The sequence below is a fragment of the Aythya ferina genome (genome assembly GCF_964211825.1).
Source record: "Aythya ferina genome assembly, chromosome: 11".
Classification (NCBI taxonomy): domain Eukaryota; kingdom Metazoa; phylum Chordata; class Aves; order Anseriformes; family Anatidae; genus Aythya; species Aythya ferina.
Genome location: NC_140307.1, coordinates 18,937,062 through 18,960,147, shown reverse-complemented (window position 1 = coordinate 18,960,147; position 23,086 = coordinate 18,937,062). Strand labels below are relative to the sequence as shown.

Sequence of the window (23,086 nt, the reverse complement as noted above, 5' to 3'; positions counted from 1 at the left end):
CCCAAACTATATTTCCACAGTCCATCTTGTTTCCTGAGGGCAGTTGATACAATATTAATGTTTTCTCACATAGCAACTGCTGCTGAGTCCCCTTGGCAGAGCATACACCAGAAGTATGACTCTGTGAGTGAGTGGAGTTATTAGTGCCTTCTTATTTCCAACTTAGGGTTACTCGCGCACTAAGGATCTTTAGGTCTATTAGAAGATTTTTGGAAATTGTAAGTCAGTAATACAATTATCTGTTAATTATTTTGGTGTCAATTTTTAAAAGATAGTTCTGATCTCCTCTACATGTATTTTTCAAAATGCATGTGGTAAATAGATCTGATGAGATTTCTATTAACTTTAAGGTTACCTGAAACTGGCAAAAATAATCTGATATCACTATTTTATTTTATACAAAGGAAATTATTGTTTTTCCTATTTGTAGAAAACATGAGGCATGTTGAAACATTTTCTTAAGTAGGTAGCTTGATCACATCTTTGTCAGATTCATGTTGTGGTATTTAAAAGCACTTCTGAAAAATACTGGCAATGAATGAAGGTTTGGTATTATCACTATGAACTGGGAATGCTGAGTTCTAGTCCAGGTCCATGCAATTGCACAAATTATACACAAATTTGCTGTGTATACTAGAGCAGTTTCTCCCAATTTTATAAAATTTAGATAATAGCATTTAATGATCTACCTTCTAGGAATGCTGAGAAATGTTTGCAAAGCACTTTGAACATGACTAGCATGATAGGAGTTTTAAGTACCAATATATGCCACTATATCAATGCAAGACTGTGATATATAAACCCAGCAAGAAAATACTTTAAAGAGAGTCTAATGCTAGAGAAAGACCAGGAAGTCAGTCTCCTGGCTTGGCCTTGAAAGGCTGCAGATACAAAAGGACCCCTCATATGAAGATTGAAGCCCTAGACTCTCTTCAGTGTGCCTCTCCTGCCTCCCATCCCCAGCTGGATCTCTTCTCTTCCAGATTCTATATAAATTAGAAAATCCAGCAATTATTTAGTTCTTTAGCCTAGCTTTTGGGGGGATTAAAACCTTGTTTCATCACACTGTCTACTTGTGCTGTAATCTTATGTCCTTAATACTTCAGAGACTTGCAGTGATGCTCTAAAGTAGCAAAAAAAATAATTAATAAATAAAATAAATTAAAAAAAAAAAAGAATATAAATACAAATAAGTGGTGGGATTTTCTTTAGGTGTTTGTACATGCATAATTAATGACCTGATCTTTCTCTTGGAAACTGACTTAAATTATAAGAGGATTTCTTTAGTGAGATGCAAAAGTGTTAGAAAATTATGATTTTAGAAGTTTTCCAGGTAATTGCTTTTTAATTTCAGGGCAAATTTGTTACATATTTACTTTAAACTACCTTATGGATCACACACGTACTCTAAGCACTCATCAATAATTAAAGCACACTTCAAACCTAGGATGAGTTCAAGACTTGTCCTATACTGACAAGTATAACCTAGATAGATAACACAGTAGATAGATTAACAGTAGATAACCTAACTGTAATGATAGGTGATTGTATTTAGGATCACTTTTAACTTGCTGTGAGTAGCTGATGTGAGTAGTATCTCAAATGTCTGTCTGTCTTCAAATGTACAGGTTTTGTAACCTGTCTCATTAACTAAGGATGTTAAGAATTGTTTTGCCACTAATTTTAGAGAACCCATGTCTGATATCTAGGTACTGAGCAGAAGAGATCAAGCACATTAATGAAGATTGATTCCTGAGCCTAGACATCTGGAGAGTTTTGGAGTTACCTTCTTTTTAAATGTGCCTGTGACCTGACACAGATTTCTGAAATAAACATTGCAATTTAGATGTCTCATTTCTGAAGCAAATTAAAGTGTTGGAGAGGGCTTGTTTTGGAGCAATGTGAGGTACTGGCAGAGTAGTATTTTCAGCTCATTTCTGAATCTGTAAATGAGCATTCATAGTCTGATTCTGTGCACTGAGAGGGAATACTTGAAAAGCAAAAGAAGCACTTTCATGTGCTGCCTTCTGCAGCACATCGCGATCTCCATTTTAAATTATACACATAACCAAAAAATATAGGCTAACTGAAAAAAAAATGAGTTGTTTGACAGATGTGAAATAACAGATTACCTAGAGGACTATTTAAAAAAGCATCTGCAAATAGACTATGGCAGTGATGTGAGAGACCCTGGAAAAGACATTATTGTCTCATTAGCAGAAGCAAACTTCTGGACCCTTAGAACACCAGAGAGTGGGAATATGATGAAGCGGGTCACTCACAGGAACATCAGGCAGGTCTCACAGTGAAGGAATTCAGAGGACCCCTGGAAGAATAAGAGGGTATCAGAAAAAGTAACGTAGGTAGAATGTGTGTGTGTAGGCTTGTAAGAATTGTAAAGAGCTTGTTTGTTTGTTTTAGTATCTTTAGGAACAGAAAACAATTACAAGATTCAAATAAACTGAAATGATGTGTTTTGGGGGTTCTTTGAGCAGTGACAGAATTTAGCTGAAGTTCAGTATGACCAAGTTCAGTCAAAATTCAAGTTAATTTTTTGAATGGGCACTAGACCCATATGGTACTGGCCCAACACACTGCTTTGCTTATGCTCTTAAGGAAAAATTGTAGAGAGGAGCCAGATACTCCTGTTAGGAGGAGTGTACTGCCAAGACAGGACCTTAAGACATGCACAGAGCTGCAGAGTGATTAGAGTTTCTTCACCCTGTCCTGTTTGTCTGCATCCTCATTTTCACCACTTCTTCCTTGGCTAATCCCCCTCAGCGTCTTTCTCATCTGTATTCATTTATCCCTTATCCCCTTATCTTCTTCACAATCCTGCCTAACTGCAGATCTTGAAATTTTATGATTCGCAATAATGTTATTCATTTTCTTCCTGTGTTAGGTCTTTCATACATCTTCTATCTCTTATGCTTTTATATGTGTATATATATATAAATTCTTTGTACATAACATGCATACTTCTTATTTTGAACAAGTAAACAGGTAAACTTAAAACTGGTATTTCTGACCTTTTTTTTTTTTTTAACATTTAGAGTAAATGAGTTATATAAGACCTCCTTCCAGTTCAAATACTGTATACTTACAACAGATTTATTTTTTTTTTCTTGGATGACCTAATTTAGGCCTGCCATTATTTTCTCACTGCTCAACAGTGTTTAAAATGTTGCCTAATGAATTCTAGTTTCCCATGAAAAAAAAAATTATAAAAAACAGAGCTCAGACCTGGGTGGAAGTCAGGGTTAGTGGTTTCTTGTACTTGTTTGTCCAAGGTGCTATGAGCAGTAATGGTCTTTGGTTTCTTTACAAAAAGTGAAAAAAAGGTTACTAGCAAGTCAGGGAGTCAGAACTATTCAAAACTTAATACAGAATCACGTCACATTGTTATTATGTTTGTGATCAGCACTCATCCCAAATTCTTACAAAATTCTGTTTAATAAAAGCTAGAGCTGCGTCAAAAAAATATCCGGTTATCAACTCTGAACATTGGTATGGCTAAATGTTGGGATGTGTTGAGCTTGGGAACCAGTTGCACTCATGTACTCCGATGTGGCAGTTTCTTCCTTTTCACTCTTCCTTCTGTTACCGTAGAATTTAACATCATATGGGCATGAACTCTCATATTTGTACTGTGACCTATATAGCTCTACATACTGGAGTAGGAAACTGCTGAGTGCCAGATCTCACAACTACCTTAAACAGCTCTAACTGAACTGCTCATAATGGAAGTATAAGGTTCATCAAATCTTTCATCCTTCTACTGACAGCTTCAGCCATCAGTAGTTAACAGTTCATCACTCTGAGCTTCGTTTACATGTTCCAGTAGTGTATCTTGCTGTATGGACATGCAGCAAGATACATGTTGCATGTCCATGATCCATAAATTGTTGTATGGACACATGTGTGTCCATATTTCTATGTGATGTGCTTGCAGTATATTGTGCAGTATACTCCCTTGTTAGCTCAAGCTCCATGCCACAGGACTGGCTGTGCTGTAGTTTTTCTCTGGCATCAAAACATTCCAGATGTAGGGAAGTGGAGAGCAACTACAGGCTTGTGGGAGAACAAATCTCCTCAGACTCAGCAGAAATTGGGGGATAAAGCCTTTTCTCTCCTAAAGCCCCAAACCTGCTCAATGATGGATTTCTCTATCTTTAAAAATTACATTTTCCAACATGAAGCTGGTTCAGCATTGATAGACTGATTACTTTATGTTTACTGTCCTGAGCCAAAGTGCAGCAATTTCAGTTAGGTAGAAGTCAAATCATGGTGAACCTGAAAGTTGATGTTCACCTTTCATAACAAAGTTGCCTAAAACATAAGCCACAGTAAAATGATGTTTTGAGTCTTTGTATTATTATCAATTAAATTCTTCTCTAATTGAGTATAGATCACTTGTGGCCTTTTAAGATTGAAAGTTCATGTTTGGTTTTAAGTTTGTGTTTAATAATTAATGTTTTGCTTAATAGCAATCAAGATAGTTAAATTATATTTTTCTCCCTGTATTAACAGAGTGAGAAGCAAATGTGACTCTGATGTGTTCAATTTGAAAATATCAGCATTTAACAGGTGGTAATTATATCAAACATCTGGATTTTTTTCATTTTTGTCTATACAATTGTCCATGAAATAGCTTGAAAATCACACCATTGCAGCTGAAAAGAAATTGTGGTGACAGAAAGTGCATAATCCTTGCCACCTTAAATAACTGTCAGTTTGTTTGAATTACAGGCACTTTTCTTGTCTGTCTTCTAAATATATGTGCCCTGGTGTTCCAGCAGTTATGAGTACATTGTTGGCCAATATAAATGCTTTCTATGCTCATACTACAGCAACAACTAATGTATCTGCTTCAGATAGGTTTGCAGCTACTAACTTTGGGGTAAGTAGATTTTATTTTTCAATGGAATACTGATCCTTATTTTCTGATATATGATACAGTGTTAACTTCTAAATTCAAAGTAATAATTAAAAAAGAAGTTGGTCATTTTAAAGAATCCATGTTGCAGTTACCTTTTGAAGATTTTACCCAGTCTACATTCAACTACTATAAAAACTAAAGAAGATACTATTCATTTCCTTTTAAAACCCTTACAAGGATATATGCAAGGAATATAGGGTAGAAAAAAACAGCACACACATATAGAACTAAAACCTTTAACAACCAGTTTTTTATCTTTATTGCAATTGGTCTTGCAGACTAACTGCACTAGACTAATTACAGGTTACAATTGCTTTCTTGGGGCATTAGAAAACTCATACTAACCTAACAAATCTAGTCATAAATATTTGTAGATAACTTGTCTATAAAAATTGACTTTTTTTTTTTTTTTTTTGGCTAAAATATGGTGCACTGTCCAAGCCCGGGGCCTAGATGTCAGAAATTTTAGACAGACTACCAGAATCTCAAGATGTGGTAGTACTTTGTTGTTGTTGATTTTCTTTCTATGGATATATATATTTTACAATGTAGATAAAATATGACAACAAAATTAAAATACACTGTCTAATCTCTTTCCTTACCTTACAGAGGTAGCTTATAAACAAAATTTGATGTTGAAAAATGCATTAATTCTTTTCCTTATTTGTATATGCTCTCTAATCATTTCTCATTTAACAGCATGTATGAAAACATTATAAAATTTTCTTTAAAATAGTTTATTGACATTAAATTAAATATATAACAATTAAAATTTAATAAATACAAATTATAGTAGTGTGAAGTAGTGTCAGAGATTGTAATGCTCTTTTCCATCACTAAGAATAATAGAAGCACATGACTTTCAAGATTTTCAAGACAACTTTATGAAATTACGCATTTGAACTAATAAACCAAGGAAGATCTATTTCTAATTTTGCTTTTGTCTTCCCATCAGAAGTCACAAACAATTATGAGATTATGCCCAATATATTAATCCAATCTGTACATGGAACAAGTGTAAATTTTCAGTTTTTTAAAGAAAAACATTTGCTCTGAGTGGTAAAAGATATTTTGATTTGCAGCAAACAGTGTTTGATATAGGAAATATCCTTTTTTGAGGGTGATGTGGATACCGTCACACATTTTGAGAGCTATCAGATCTTGCTACTGCCAACAGTCTGCTGCTTTCACATAGGCTGGCAAGGATTAAGGACAATATTCCTGTGTAATTTTTTCATACTTTGAACAGTTGAAACAAAACATGTCTGCAAAAACAAGAATCTTTAAGATAGAAGTCGTGTTTAAAAATAAAATAGAATAAAATAAAAATGTGTAGTAATAATACCAAAGATTGTTTTTTACTATTGCTGTATCTTGAGTGTTCTTAGGATCCAGTGCTACAGCTTATAGTAAAATACAGTAGATAATCAACAGTTTAATACTCCTAAATACTCCTAAAATAACACTAATAGTACTAATGTAATAATATCTTTTTAAATTTGGGGGATATCAGAAGTCTGTATGTAAGTTCCATTAAATAATCATTGTATTTAAATCCATGCAGTAATTTTATTTTTTTTTTAGGAAAATACTTATTTTAAATGTTAATTCATTTTAAATGTTAATGTTGGTGGAAGAACTCCCATGTATATGAACCCAGGTCTGTGTCTTTAGTTTGGAGATAGCATGTTCTTGAAATGGAATTTTATCTCCTGATGCTAGAGGTTTGCTTTGAAATAAGAGTATTAATGCTGCTCCATTCTAGAAAGTAAAAAAGTTCCATAGATGAATAGCACAATCAGAATATTTATGGTTTAATTACTGTTTTACCATGACAGTGAAATATGTACTTATTTTGCTATATACTTACTCTCCTTTTTTTTATAAACTCATTGATGGTTTAATATGGTATGATTCTACATCTTTGTTGAAACAAGACAACTCTTTCCATGTTCAAGCCCAATTAGACTTTCAAGTTTTACCAAGATTTTGAAATTTAGAATGTTTTGAATATATTTTCTGTTCTTTGCTTCCGTTTTGCTAATGATCAGAACTACCTTCTTTTATCCTCAGATTGGAGAGAGATTAAATCCTCTCTCTGATGTTAATGCCAGTTTACCTTTGACGCAAGTTCCAATCCAATTCATAGTTCAACAGATGGATGGAAAGACAGTAGCAAGCATCATTAATAGACATTTGGAGATACTTCTTCAAACAGTTGACTTATAGGCAAAATATTAGATTATTTTTCTCTCTTGGCCAAAAGGCATTTGTTAGTGAATAGCTCCACTTCATCAAAAAAGAGCATCTCAAATTCAAGTCCTCAGGCTACAGCTGGGAAGGATTTGGCTGACTGAATATTTCAGTAGTTTTATAGCATGACAAGAAAAATAAAATAAAATAAAATAAAATAAAATAAAATAAAATAAATAATTCCTTATGGGAACTATGCTAAAGGTTAGTGTTACGCTGAGCGACAAGTGACAGTGCATGAAGGACTCTGGTTTCAAATTAGTGTGTATACTATTTGACAGATAGCATTCTGAGAGCTATCAGATCTTGCTACTTCCAATAAACTGCGACTTTCACGTAGGCTGGCAAGGATGTATGCAGATTTTTGTGCAGTGGACTATGGTGTATGTTCTAATATGAAGCCTGCTAATTAAAAGCTCTCATTAGTATTACTTGGAAGTGGCACAAATCAGCTGGCTATCTCACAGCAAAATGTTTTCTGAATTGTTATTTTAAATCGTACTTTTACATCAAATTCTGCTATAAATGAACATAAGTTCTTACATATTAAAGGGAGGAGAAAGTTGTTTCTTCAAGAGTGTAAGCAATTACAAGGCAAATAAAAAACTTTTACAAGCTCATCTGTTTTAGTATGGGCTGATAACATAACTATGGACTTCAAATTGAATTGATGCTCTTACTGCATTTTTGGTCAGGGACTTTGGGCAATGTTTTTCAATTTCCAGATATTTTGCTTGAGTTATTTAAGAATGTGTCAATCATTAACAAAGGAAAATACTGTTTAGGAGAGTGTTCATCACCTCACTAATGCATTGCACAGCTGCACAGAGTTGAATGCATACCAGGTAAATTACAGTATAAGTTAGAAAGTAAAAATACAGTTGTAAAAGATATCTCAGACCAGGACTTTTGTATGAAACAATGGAAAACAATCTATATTTCAAATGAATTAAGAATGTGAATTAGTAGATAAATGTTTTTGTTTGTTTGTTTGTTTGTTTTTTAAGAAAAAAAAAAGGACGGGGGGAAGTGTAAGCTATAATTTTACCCTTGATTACAAAGTTGTGCCAGTTCTTATTGCAAAATATTCTTGTTTTCATTTTACAGAGGGAGAAGTTCATAAAACTTCTGGATCAATTGCATAATTCTCTGAGGATTGACTTATCTAAATACAGGGTACGTGCACCATATTCTACCTAGAGGACAACTCAAATGTGTTTTCCCACAAAGGTCCCTGTGTGCTTTATCCGATTAAAGAAGTTTTAGAGATTAATCCCTCTTGTGGCATAGAAACTGATATACTGAGTGCTAACAGGAGACTTCTGGCTAACTATTTTCTCAATTTGAAAAAGTTTTTTTTTTCTTCTTTTTTTTATTTTTTTTTTTCCAAAAAGCTAACAGTGAGTCAAGGGATGAGCTGAGCAGACATTCAAGAAAGAGTAGCTTTCAACAACTTTATTTAAATTAGTTCACAACATGATTAACTTAATTCATTTGGGAATTGCCTTCACAGACTTACATAGTATAAATTGGAATTACTGCTGCATTTATTTTGAGTGGTTCTACAGTCACCAAGCTGATATCCTAGGAATGTTGGGTTCCGACTCCACATTTTTCTTGACAATAGGAATTCCAATTTCATTTATGCTACATAGAAGCTCCTTCCACTTAGTTGTGTTCCAAACCCAGCCTTTACTGGAAAGAATACCAGTCTGTATTGCACTGAATTATCATACCAATTATCATACCATTCTGAACTCCCTCTCTTTCCCCATTTCACTGGATGATGAAACATTTAGGTGATACATGTTATAAGGGCTCCATCAGCTATGGCTTTCCTTTCAGTTTCTAGGAATGGCTGCATATAGCTCAGGGATTTCTCTGTTCATCTGGCTTGCTTTCTAAAGTGGAAAGAGGGGAAGGGAATGTTTAAAAGAACCTCAAAGCATTACAGGTAGTAGAAGCTGCACATATTCACTTTTTAAGACTTAAATCTTCATGGAGCATGTAAATTCATTTTAAGTTCTTTTAGTACTGAAGAATGTTATTCTGATTTTATCAGGGCATGAGGATGACTTTCATTAGTATGAAGCCATTTAAATTATGGCATTTCCCAACAGTCTCCCTGTTAACCTAGAGATCACAGCAAAATTTTCATGAATGATTCCTTCAGTAACCTTACTACAGAGTTTAAGCCCACAAGTGAATTATGTGCTATGGAAAATCCATAAGTGATTTCCATTAGCAACACCTCCAAAGACTTTTTGTACTATCTTTACTTCATCAATGTTCTGAAAATATCATAGTAATTTAAAACATTCATATTACAAAGCCAGTAGCATTATCAGGAGTGCTTCTATTTGCATCAAAGGGATACTTATCACTGACTTTCTCACAAGCAGAATTCAGGCAGCAGATGAACTTTTCTAATGCTTCGAAACATCATCTTTTTTTTTTCCCAGATTATTTTTTCCTAGTTTTTCAAGGATCATACCTTTATTTCCCATTTCACATGATTCCTCTCTTCCTGATTCAACAGGATAACTTTCCTGCCAGCAATTCTGAAAGACTTCAAGATCTGAAATCAACTGTGGACCTGCTTACCAGCATTACTTTTTTTCGAATGAAGGTATTGTCCTTTATTTGCAAAGCGTCTTGGTGGTTCAGTTCTGAAAGATTTTTTAGAATGAAAATGGCGTAAATTGATAAAGCTGGATGGGAATATAAAATCACAAAACACCTTGTAACAATAGTTTGTGATGTCATTGTGGTAGGCACTACGTAAAAAGAATTAAATGATTCATTAACTTCAAGTTCATACTTATGTACCCTAAAGTGGAGTAAAAAGCTGCAGCTATTGCTTTAGAAAATGAAGAGTTGTTTCTTTGATATGCAATGAAAATCACATAATTATATGGTTTAATGATATCTTAAAGAGGAAAACCTTAAGATGTACACCCTTGGGCATGTATGCTAATTTCATCATATGAATAATCTCATTCTAATAAAGATTAGAGATACCATTTAATTGCTTAACTGAAGTGTATGTTTTAATGCATTTTTAAACTAAGATCACCTGAAGCCAACATATATATTTTTTAATATTTTTACCATTATTATATTTCAACACTTTTCATCTTGTATTGCAGATCTATATTCATTGCAACACTTGTATTTATTCTATTCTACATGATTCTGAAATTCTACCATTTATGAAATATTTTATTAGGTCCTTGAATTACAGAGCCCACCTCGAGCCAGTACTGTGGTGAAAGACTGTGTAAGAGCCTGCCTGGACTCAACTTATAAATACATTTTTGACAACTGCTATGATCTTTACTTCCAGTTAGTGGACCAGGTAAGGCAAACATGCTTTTGCTTAGTCATTGGTGTTAGTTTACAGTAAGTAAACAGAAAGCATTCCAGTGTTCCCTCACATGAAAGCACTGGGGTTATTTTAATTTTATTTATATGAGAAAGAGCATCACAATAAGAACATCCACAGGTGGCTATGAATTCTTAAATGGTTAACAAGATGAGTTTCAAAATGAAAATGTCAACTCATAAATTAGTATTTGCAGTGCACATGGCTGTAAAATTGTCCTGTGACTAGGAAAGATGAAATTAGATAGATTACTGTTCATTTAAGATTTGTAATTGGAAAACAATTTTTAAAACTCCAGTATTACACTTCAGTGACTGTAGGAGAGAAGTACTAGCATTTGTTGAAAATCATATACTATCCTTCCAGTTTTACATATTATCACCTGTGATGTGTACTTCAATCCAGGATTTAGTAGCTGCTTCTAGAAAGCAGAGGATAATTACATAGCATTTCTAAATAACAGTCCATCAGGTCCATCAGGCTGAACTGTAAATGCAAAATAATTATAGTATTTGTCATGTCCCAGATGTCGTGCAAAAGCCTTGAAAATGCTTTTTTTTTCTCTCACCTAGACAGTGTTTATTCTATAAATAATGTTAAAATTAAGAATTTGTATCTGCAAAATTGAACAGCTGTCTAAAAGGAGCATCATTGTTTTATCCCATTACCTCTTGTTCACCATCTTGTCTTCTGAGTGGTACATTGGAAAAATGATATTTTGATAACTACTGCCTTGAGAGGGATGAGTTATGTTTTAGGCAAACACCCATTTGCAGTGTAGTGTATCATAAGAACATTAATATTACATGATATGAAATATCAAAATTAATTTGACAGCATATTTCACTTGAATAAAAAATATGAATTCCTACATTCAAAGAAAGGCAATAAATGCGATCTATTCTACTTTTCTGAAATGCAAGTGTGTTTTCTAATGTGGGACTCCTGACAGAGAATCCTGATGAGAAAACTTACCTCTAGCTCCCAAACTTCAAACATAAGAAACTCTCACCAACACCTGTAGGCAGAACTCTTCTAGAAAATCAATTGAACGTATTCACCTGCATAAGAACTGTCTAATAAATTCAGTAACCTTTAAGTCTATATGAAGCTGCAGGAGCATCAAATCACAATGAATAAGAAATTTCTCAATGATTATTTGTCATAAGTTTACATTGATTTTTGCTGTTGAGTAATAGGAAATTCTTGAATTATTTGAATTCCTATTAAAATACCTGAAATGTATCTTGCTGCAGATACATTGATACTACTGTAAAAAGAGTTATATTATATGGAAAAAATAACATGATGTATAAATGATATACACATTATCTCTTTGTAATGAAGTATAACTGAGTACACAAGTGCTTTGTCTTTTTCCCTTATTTTCTTTTTCATATAAGCATGATAGGGTGTCCTGGTTTCAGTTAGAACAGAATTAATTTTCTTCCTAGTAGCTGGTGGAATGCTGTGTTTTGGCTTAGGATGAGAAGAGTGCTGATAACACCCCGATGTTTTAATTGTTGCAGAGCAGTGCTTATACCAAGCCAACGACATCTCAGCCTTTCGCTCTGTCCTGCCAACAGGCAGGCTGGGGGTGCAGTAAGAGCTGGGAGGGGACAGACCCAGGACAGGTGACCCAAACTAGCCAAAGGGGTATTCCGTACCATCTGACATCATGCTAAACAATATATAGGGGTGGCTAGCCGGGGGGAGGGGGCCGGACTGCTCGGGGTTAGGCTGGGCATCGGTCAGCGGGTAGTGAGCAATTGCATTGTGCATCACTTGTTTGTACATATTATTATTTCCTATTATCACCATTGTATTATTATTATTATTATTGTTATTATTATTTTGTTAATATTATTTTCCTGTCTTATTAAACTGTCTTTATCTCAGCTCACGGGCTTCACTTTCCATTTCTCTCCCCCGTCCCAGAGAGGGAGGGGGGAGGGTGAGCGAACGGCTGTGTGGTGTTTAGCTGCCGGCCGGGTTAAACCACGACATAGGGTTGATGAATAATTGCAGAAGGAAGTCTGCAGAATTACTTTTTTTCTTTTTACAGAGATAAATTATATTTATTCTATTTTCCTGAAGCTACAAAGAGAGAGAGCAGATTCTATAGAGATAGTCTGAAAAGGGTGGGCAAAGATTACACTTCTGAACTAATCTGAAATAGCTGCAAATAATGAAGCATTTGTTGTCATTATCTTTGAGAAGTTAAAGGGCTGAGTAAAGTTTCCCACTTCCCTGCATGCATTTTTGTGGCTCGTTAAACTTCTTATATGTAATTTCTTCTCCCTGAGATTGCATTTTTTGTTGTCTTTATGTTATTAGGCTTCCAGTTTCACAATGCAGAATTGTTTTAAAGTTATTGTTGCCCCTTATCTTTTAAAGGATGTCTGTTCCTTCTTTCTGTGATAACCTTGATTGAGAGTGTTTAGTCTGAGAGCACTAAACTTTTAAATATGAATGTCAGGGAGGGATTTTAATTCTATCAAATGACATTTTACCAAAATGACCATAGATAACAGAATAACGAGTTATTATAACGATAATAATATTATAACGAGTTATAATAACGAGAATAAGAATTTACCCCTAAAATAATGAAGAAACACACTGAACGTTCATGTGTTTATTCTCCAACAGCTTATATTGCAAGCTAAGGACCACTATGAATTAGTAGCAGCACCAACGACAAACATTACTTCTATTTGCCTTATAAACAGTTCCTTTTTTTTTTTCTTTTATTTATTTATTTTTTTTTTTTTGCTAGCATTTACTCTGCTGCAATTTCATTTTGTTTGTTAAGTATAATATGAGTTGTTGCTAGACTGGGTATTGATAAGTCTGCAGAGTTTATCAGCAAATGCTAGTCATTTTAGTAAACTGTTAAAAGTGGAATATGAAGTAATCTTAGTTCTGCACAGCACTGCAATACCTACAAATGCTAATCTGTATTTTTAAATTTCCACCTTTTTTTTTTTTAATTTGTGAATTCATAAAATAGTTTTTTCTCCCTATTTAGTAAATTGTTTAAAATGCAGAGATATTATAGTATTTTTCTTTTGGTAGAGAATGTAAAACAAGTTTAAATTGTTATCTGTCTCCAATTTTTTTTAGAACTGAAGGATGGATAAGGTGTCATTACATTACTTCTCTCTTACTCACTTATTTTCAAGTCCTGTACTTATTGACAGAGCAGTGCGAAGTCCTGGAATAGTAATTAAAAAAAAAAAAAAAAAAATTCACTCAGCTATAAAACTGAATTAACTGCAGCAGTTTCACTGTATTTACATGCCTTTTCTACTTCCTTTCAACAAGTATTGCAGCAGGTGAGTTTGTATGTAGAAACTTTAAACAGACAAGCATTTACAAACTATAGACATACAATTAGTACCAAGTATGAGAAGTTTTAGTGAAAATGTGTGGAAAGCAAAATTTAAAATACAAAATTAACAATTAAAATGAATAAAAGCAGACCATTTGAAATAACTGATCACTAACAGTAATCAAACATCAATCACATATATCTTAATAACTGACAGGAAAAGTTTCTGTTTCATGGCAGGTGGGAGGTAATTCTGAGCAAACTAATCTAATTAAACTAGCTTTAATAAAGCAATGAATACAATCATTCAAATCACTACCTAACTTCTGCATCAGTTCTAGAGTTGTACAGGAGACTACCTTCTGAATTTTTCTGTTACAGTTCACCACCAATATATCTGTACATGGAACAGCTAAATACGTATCTTTTTGGAATATATAGCTCTGAAGGTTTTTCATTGAATCCAGCCATATTGCAGAGTGATTTCTGGTATCACAGAACAGTGAAGTAGAAACCAAAATTGTGATTAATATTTCATTAGCCTTGTGTCAAAAACCCTTAACCCAATTACCCCAGGTTCCACTCTTTAGCCTTCTTCATTAACCATTCTCTTATCTTTACTTGCCTCCCCACGCAATGGAGGCTTACTCTGCTCAGCAGGAGGAAGGAAAACCGAGTTCATCCTAACATGGTGTTGCAGGAGAGAAGGTTCATGTTTTAGTTGTACAGCTGAGATTTGAGCTGTGAGAAGCGAGAGCTGAAACAAATGAGCCCCAAAGCAACAAGGAATGGTTTATATGTAGGCCAGCACCTGCTCTCACTCCAGGGAAAGACTAGCAGCTGCTGTCTTGCTTAGGCCCACTGCAGGCTTGGGGCCTATGGTTGATTTCTTGCCTCAGTCATATTGTGAATGATGTTACTCTTACTTAAACAGTAGTATTTCCATCTGGCCAGAAGTGATAGCCTCCTGCATATTATATCAATGAGTGTGCAACTCATGTTAACCACCTTCTACTTTTGCTTTCATCTTAATCTTTACAGGATTTCTGTACAAGAGAGTTTTTATGGAGGGCACCTTCTTGTGCTTCTCAAATTTTGTAAACTAAGTACTTTTTGTTATTTATATTGAAGAATAGAATTTTACCTCCTGTGATTCACATCCACATGTGAAAATCATGAAGAGTTGTTTCAGCTACTGCCATTGTAGTTTTTTGCTTTTTGTTGTTGTTGTTTTGTAGAAATATAGCTCTTGATAAGATGTTGAACTAAATGTGAACTGGCTTTATCCTCTACAACTGCCTTTTTCTTAGTTTTTCTGAAACGTGCACTAGCTGCTGAGAAGAAAAAAAAAAAAAAAAAAAAAGAAAGAAAAAAAAAAGTAGTAGGAAAAAGTCTTTGTTATAGAAACAAGGTCTTATATAATCTACGCTGGGGAAAGCCCTGGTGAGTGACATTATGTGAGTGACATTATGTGGTGGTTTTACTCGGGTGGGCAGCTGGCAGCTGAGCTCTACCACAACTGCTCTCTCACTCCCCCTCCTCAAAGAGGAACGTGGAGAAAATACGATGAAAAGGGCTCAAGGTTTGAGATAAGGACAGGGAGATCACGCAGTAATTATTGTGACAGGCAAAACAGACTCAGCATAGGGAGATAGTAAGATTTATTGCCTATTACTAATGAGCTAGAGAAGCGAGAAACAAAACAAAAACAAAAACAACAACAACAACAACAACAACAAAAAAAAAAAGCACCTTCCCCTCCATCCACCCACTTCCACCTCCTCCCCCTGAGGAAAACGGGGGAATAGGGGTTATGGTCAGTCTATAGCGCTTCTTCTCCGCAGCTCCTTCTCGGTCACTCTCATCCCCAGTGCTGTGGGGTCTCTCCCACGGGATACAGTCCTTGCTGAACTGATCCGGCATGGGCTTCCCACAGGCAGCAGCTCTTCAAGAACAGCTCCAGATATGAGTCCGTACCACGGGGTCCATCCCTCAGGAGCAAACTGCTCCAACCTGGGTCCCCCATGGGCAGCAGCTCCTGCCGGGTCACCTGCTCCTGCATGGGCTCCTCTCCACGGGCTGCAGGTCTTGACTGGAATCTGCTCTGGCAGGGGTCCTCCACAGGCCACAGCCTCCGTCAGTGCAGATCCACCTGTTCCACTGTGGTCTCCTCCACGGGCTGCAGAATGGAACCCTGCTCCACCGTGGTATGCCATGGGCAGCACGGGGTCACCCTGCTTCACCATAGTCCTCACCACAGGCCGCAGGGGACTTCTGCTTTAGCTTCTAGAGCACCTCTCCCCCTCCTTCACTGACCTTGACGCTTGCAAGGCTGTTCCTCACTCCTCTCACTCTCCCAGCTGCTGTGTGGTACAGCATTGTTTTTTTTCCCTTGTCTTTAATATGCTCTCACAGAGGTGCTAACAACATCACTTACTGGCTCAGCTCTGCTCAGCAGTGGGGCCCATACCTAACTTGGGGCAGCTTCTAGATTCTTCTCACAGAAGCCACCCCTATGGCCCCCTCCTACCAAAACCTTGCTACTTAAACCTACTACACATTAACGCTCCAATAATCATTTCCATTTTGAAAAGCTCTTTTGTTTGCATGGGCAATTGTAAATTGCTGGTGATATTAATTACACCATCCATTGTAACTGCTTCTGAGCCTCACCTTTATTTCAGTCACATTAGACACTGATGCTGTATCATTTGTGTATCAGCTATGTATGCAACAGGGTGATTAATGATACTTTTCTAAAATTCTCCACAGTGACAGCAAAAACAATTTCAATTAAGTGTTGCTCAAATTCCCTTTCTGCCATTCTAGATAAAAGTTAATTGAGGTTAAGATAACAATTAATTCACTATACTAGTAATATAGGCCTATCCAAAGAGAAATGGGGTCCTTTCAATTGGTCATATGTAGGCTACAAATGAGAAGCAAAGGGAATGTACAATGTAAATACACATTTTAACAAGGTAAGAAAGTATTAATTTCTTAATAGTTTTTTAATGGGTGAATATTATACATACATATAACTACACAGAAAGGCACAAAAGGTAGGCTTTCCATCCAGGGGAATATAAAACACTGCATTACTTACTAAATATTCATTAATGACTGGACAGTCATGTCGGTAATCCGTCTGACATATCAGTGTCTCGTGTCTTTCCTGGTGATGGTTACAAGGATATAATGGGACTTCTCAGACTGTCTGTTTTGGATGTGAAACTGGTTGCAGTCCTTTTCATTTACAAAGAGCATACAAAATCCCATTTCCCTGAATTAAAAAAAAAAAAAAAAAGAGAGAGAGAGAGAGAGAAGGAGAAGAAGGAAACCAAATAACTCACTTATTCTGCTCACAGCTTTTAAGTCCTTGGAGAGCCAATACCTCTCTTGAATATTCCTAGGTACCTCTTCCCAGTATTTCTATCTCCAGTGATTTTTTTTCCCCTCCTACTCTGCACTGTTTTCCTCTGCCTGTTTTAAACAAATACATATATATTGGTTCTTCTAGCCAATCTATCAGTCCTTGGAAAATCTCCATGCAAAATACTTCAGGCAATAGCTTTTGCTATTTTTTCTTATTACAAAATAAAGTGAAATTTATCTGCTTCTTCATTTAGAGTGAAGAGCATAGCAAGCCCAATAACTTCAGCATAGCTTAATGTAAAACAAAAGAAGAAATATTCCTTATAATTGATTTGTTCAGTATTTATTATGTAGGATATTAAAGTTCCATCTCAGCAGACCATTTTACCAACACTCAGTTTCAGCACAACAAGAATTTTAAAAATGTATTTCATTGAATTGTGGACATGCACTATAATTCAAATTTCTCTGCTGATTTGGGTGCCTTAGCACTATGTATGGTTTTTGACATGTCCACAACCAGATACAGACTGTTATACAAACTACTGTAGTCTGGGTAGACTTAAGACAGTCTTTGAAACAGTCTTAGTTTTGAAGACAGTCTTTGAAACTAAGTAATAACCTGTAGGTGAAAATCACATAATAGTTAGTCTAATTTCTCTAATATAAAATATATTAAAATCTTGTTTTAACAGGGTAAGAAACAAGAAGTTCCTAAAGAAGAACAGGGACCAACAACAAAGAACTTAGACTTCTGGGCACAGCTTATTACTCTGATGGTCACCATCATAGATGAAGATAAAACTGCATATACACCTGTCTTGAACCAGTAAGTAATTACCTTCCCCATAAAAATTAAGAATCACAGATTTATTAAAATAAGGACAGGATATACATCATAATCAGTAATTGTATTTTAAATGTAATCTAAGTATAGATTTTTTTTTTAAATACAGAATATAAAATCAACTATTTGAATAAGGATTTAGTGCTCTTGTAAATGGAAAGAAACATTTTGTTTCAGGAACTCTAAAGACAAGCAGTATATGAACCATCCCAAAATGTCAAGTAGCAAAGTATTATGCAAGAGAATGAAATAGACAGAAAGCAAAGTTCAGTGGAACAGTGTGATGGTATTAATATTATCATAGTATCCATGGCACACAAATTGTACAAATCATGCTGAGACTCCTTTTAAGCATTATAATAGAGCATTAGGAATGTACTTATGTATTTGTGTGTGTGTGTTGGGGGGGGGGGGGGAGTGGAAATAATAAAAAGCTTCACAAAAGGATACTCTCCAAATTTATGGGTATGTGGAGAGAAAGTCTAAGTAGGCTGACTTGAAATTTTTTTAAATGGAGAATGGTATCTTGGATTTACCACAGATGGAAGTTGATTTCTCAGAACTGAGATATAACATGTGAGGAAGGACCAATCAATAACTGAGACAAGTTGAAGAACTTATCATTGTTATAGTAGTACAGAAGAGCAAGCTTATTGATTGGTGCAAGAAAAGGAGATAGCATGCTGGGTTTTAAAAATGAAATATACAGAAAGAGAGCAAAGAAACATGTTTCACATACTAAAGCTGAAACCGATAAGAGAGAGATCCAGAGAAACAGATGTTGCGCTAATTGAAATGTGACATGATGAAGACCTGGAGAAAAGTTTCAGCTATCTTAGCTCCTTGGAGATATTTTGCAGAGTCTACAAAATCTCAGCGTAGTCTGGCTGATTTAGACAAAAAATGGAATTGAAGCTTATACCTGTGTGATGGCTAAAAAAAGTAATACAGGTGTCTGCAGTGGAAGAAGAAATTTAATAGAATGGTCTTAAGGGGAGTGAGAACAATTCTGTTTGTTTCAGCCAATATTTGATAAATACGGAAAGGCACTCTGTACATGGAGATGTGCTTGCCTGTAAGTAAAAGGTAGCACATTGTCTATGGATCCACAGGATTTAGACTTAGTCCCCAAAGAAACTTCCTGGTGATAACCAGATACTGGAAAATATTTGCCTTCTGATTCCTGTCATTATTTTAAATAAATGAATAATTGTTTCAGTCCTGGCAAATAAGCATCTCTTTGTTCAATTATTTCCTGCACTGGCCTTATTAAAGAACATCTTTCTACTCCGAAGAAGAAAGAAAACTTTTTTTCTGTTTACTACATTTATGCAGTTTAGTGTGAAGTTCCTCTGTTGACTAAAGCTCAATTTTTGTGTCAGACCATCTGTATAAAAGTTATGCTTCTTATAAAACATCTATCTGAACAAATACATATACGAACTTCATCCCAGTATCTTCGCTGAATAGTACATAGTAGAAGAAATTGTTTGGGGGACAGCTGATCCTAAAATTTGTTCTAGATGTATTCTAAGGCAAAGATTATGGAGTAAGGGATGGGATAAAGAATAGAGTTCCTCTGAGAGGATTAGGACACATGCTGCAAAACAGCAGAAAATGCTAGCAAAATAAAATTTCTTTTCAATTAAAAGGAACATCAACAATAAAAAATAATCTGCTTGAAATATCTTTGTAATATCATTTTGAAATATCTTTGTAAGATATATTTTATAAATATATTTTATATCTTATAAAGATATATTTTGTAATATCTTTGAAATATCATTTGGAAATCAAGTTCTAAACTCTGTGCCTCTGCACATTTTTAGTAAAAGGCATTCAATTTAGTTGTATAGCATGTATAGTTGTATAAAACATATAGAGGGAAGAAATTTGTAAGTGGATACTTTCTATATGTAATTTAGCATTTTTGGAAACGTATGGAGATAATTGTATATCAGTAACTGAATGGCTATGTTATTGCCATGAAAACCTAACATACTGCTCATTAAGAAGTTTCACCACTTTTTATTGTATGCTTGAGTTTATGAGTTGAGGATTAGAGACTGTCATGCAAGTTAGGAAAGTGATTTTGAGAGCAATGTTATGGATAAACTGAGATTTTATAGTTTTGTTCCAAGAATGACAGAAAAATTGGGAAAACTATGGCCCATGAGACAGAAATTATTGTAGCAAGAGAAAATTACTCATAGAGCACACTCCTGGTTATCCTCTTGCTTCCCTGAGAAACATAAAAATGTGTGGCTTTTACAAAGGCTAGAAAACCTAATGTGTAGAGTTTTGCATGCAAAATTTCTCTGAAAATCTGCTTGGAGACCAAATTTTGGAACTGTTTGGAAAAAAAAAAAAAAAAAAAAAGTCTTTTTATATAACCAGTGATAAGATAAATAATATATAAGTAATATAAAATTATTTATTTACACAGGGGCTCTAGAATTTGATGTTTGATTACCATTTCCCTCTAATAGGAAAATGCTGCTGTTACTCTTTATCTTCAACATACGGAAATTTTCTTATGATTCTTTTGTGTGTTAAGCCTTGTTATCTTCTCACATATTTGCAACACCACAACAGTTAACTATGATAGTTGTATAATGCCCATCAGATAGTTTTAAGTGTGGAAGTTTTGGAAAGGAAGTTTAGAGACGACTTGAAATTAAATGCTCATAGAGCCCATAAACACTAAATTAAAGTACATAAATGATGGACACACATATCTTACTAAACGCTTACACATAGAGGACAGAGAGAAGACTGACTCCACGGCAGCAGCAACAAAACCACAAAAACCTTGTCTGCATTCACATACAGGAAAGAAAAACAAATATTCTGGTATATGTAGTTTTTTGATCACAGGCTTAGCAATGCACAAAAGCATAGCATGCATGCACCAGTACAGTTGTGCTTCATTACCATGGTGATGAGGGATTAATCAAATGTATCATAACGAGTTTAATAATGACTATTAGGCAGATACTCAGAAGACAAGGGACTAGAATGTTAGCTCCAGATTTTGTTAACTCTAAACTGTGATGCTCTACAGTTTCCAGAGTTACAGCTCCTCTATTTTTGAGAGCATGTCATGGCTACCATTACCCTTTTAGAGCAGATGATGTGAAAAACAGTGTTTGTATAAACTAGTCATTATACAAATGCTGTTTACTGTCCTTCCTGCAATTTGATGAAGGAATTCTAGGATGCATACTTCTTTCTTGACAAATGTGGCTCTCAAATTCTCAAATTCTTTCAAATATACCTCCTCCCTCTATGAGTAGGATGAAAGATTTTGCAAAATACAATGAGGTGCCTAAATCTTTTCCTCAGTTTCCTTCAAAGAGATTGATTTGATTTTCCTTCAAAGAGTTTGACTTGGTATTTTCTCCAGCACTTGAATTTCTGGGGTACAGTTTAGATAGAACTTAGGTAAGATATAGTTAACTTCAGTCTTTTTGCCCAGACTGAAATCCAGGAACATGAAATGTTATTTTCATTAGAGTAAGAAGAATATAGTATGAGTCAGTATTTATACTAAATATAGTATGAGTCAGTATTTATTTACTTAGAGTTGTGTGTAGATTCTTAGTTCCTTTATCACAGCAGAAGTACTAGACTTCTTGCTCAGAATGATCAGATGAGTCATTGCATGGAATTACAGCACCAAGGAAGTGTCTTCCAGTCCTATCACTGTCCCTCTTATAATTTGTTTAGGGGTGTGTGTGTGTGTGTGTGTGTCTCCAACTCCAACTTAGAGATGGCACCTTGGCCTTCAATTTTCAAAAATCAGCCCTAGACTATCTAACATAGCTCTAAATATCTTTTTGAGTAGCTTATGCAATCCAGCTGTTTATACAGTGGGAGGAGACATGATCCCTTTCTCTTGAGCTTGTCTGAGTGCTTGGCATACCTGTTGCTTTTATTTGGATTAGTTTTTGAATCCAAACTGGCAGCTTTATCACCCATTAGCATCTTGTGCACAGCAATAAATCATGCCAAGAAATCATTGAGCTCTCTTACTTGTTTGGAACTGAATAATAATTTCAGTCCCTTAATGAAGGGTGGTTTCTCACTTGAGCTCTTTCATCTTTCAGTGAAGATCCTCCTATATCAAACCTTAATAAGAAAGGGAGAATTGGCCCTGAGTGTACCTCTAGCTGTTGCATATTTGGTCAGAGAAACAGAGAACTTCCACATTAATCTAACCACCAGGGTCTGCAAAGAATTTGACTGTGAATATATATTTTAAATATGACATATTATATAAATGTGACATATTTTAAAAATATGATTAATTTAAAAGAATCTTCTTGGGGTGCCATTTTTTTCTTTATATCTTAATGCTTTGACTAATTTTTACTTTCAATTCTATGTATGGTTTTGGACGTGTTGGAATTTGCCTTCTATTGTGGCCCCACATGTGCTAAATCAGCAGAGACTGCTGCAAACTCTGACATATGACTTTCATAATCAGTGTCTGAGTATACTATATGCAGGTCACTTTCGGGGGTGGGGGAGGAGGGGAAAAAAACACCTAATTAGTAATAACAGAATAACTAGTAACAGATTTATATAGCTTATCCTATCATTACTCTTAGCCTGAAAGATATATAACATTAAAACACTACTGCTGTTTCTGACATTTGGAACTCAAGTCAGAATGTACCAGAACAAATTGGAAGTTGCACACTAGGGTTATCAAGTACTCATTTTAGCGTTATAACATTATGTCAGGAAGGAATGTAATACAATATGGAATTCATAAGAAGCTGTTTTTGTTTTTGCAATGTTACTTTTAGGATCCTCCAAGCAGCTTTAACTGTGGCTGCAAATGTCAAGCCTGTGTTTTTCTGCTGCTGTACCCATGGATATGTAGATGTTAGAAATTGGACATTAAGAGGATGTTGAAAATATTACATGCACTTAACATTCTGAGAA

General features: G+C 35.0%; 1 protein-coding gene across 1 annotated transcript in view; it reads left to right on the top strand.

Moving 5' to 3' along the window:
- Positions 1–23,086, top strand: part of UNC13C (unc-13 homolog C) — a 172,643-nt gene that overhangs the window by 90,941 nt on the left and 58,616 nt on the right. Inside the window, exons 13-17 of the mRNA XM_084532291.1 lie at positions 4,750–4,900; positions 8,300–8,368; positions 9,732–9,821; positions 10,422–10,550; positions 17,982–18,115. Of these exons, the coding sequence (XP_084388417.1) occupies positions 4,750–4,900; positions 8,300–8,368; positions 9,732–9,821; positions 10,422–10,550; positions 17,982–18,115 (573 nt within the window). The remainder of the gene's footprint in view (positions 1–4,749; positions 4,901–8,299; positions 8,369–9,731; positions 9,822–10,421; positions 10,551–17,981; positions 18,116–23,086) is intronic.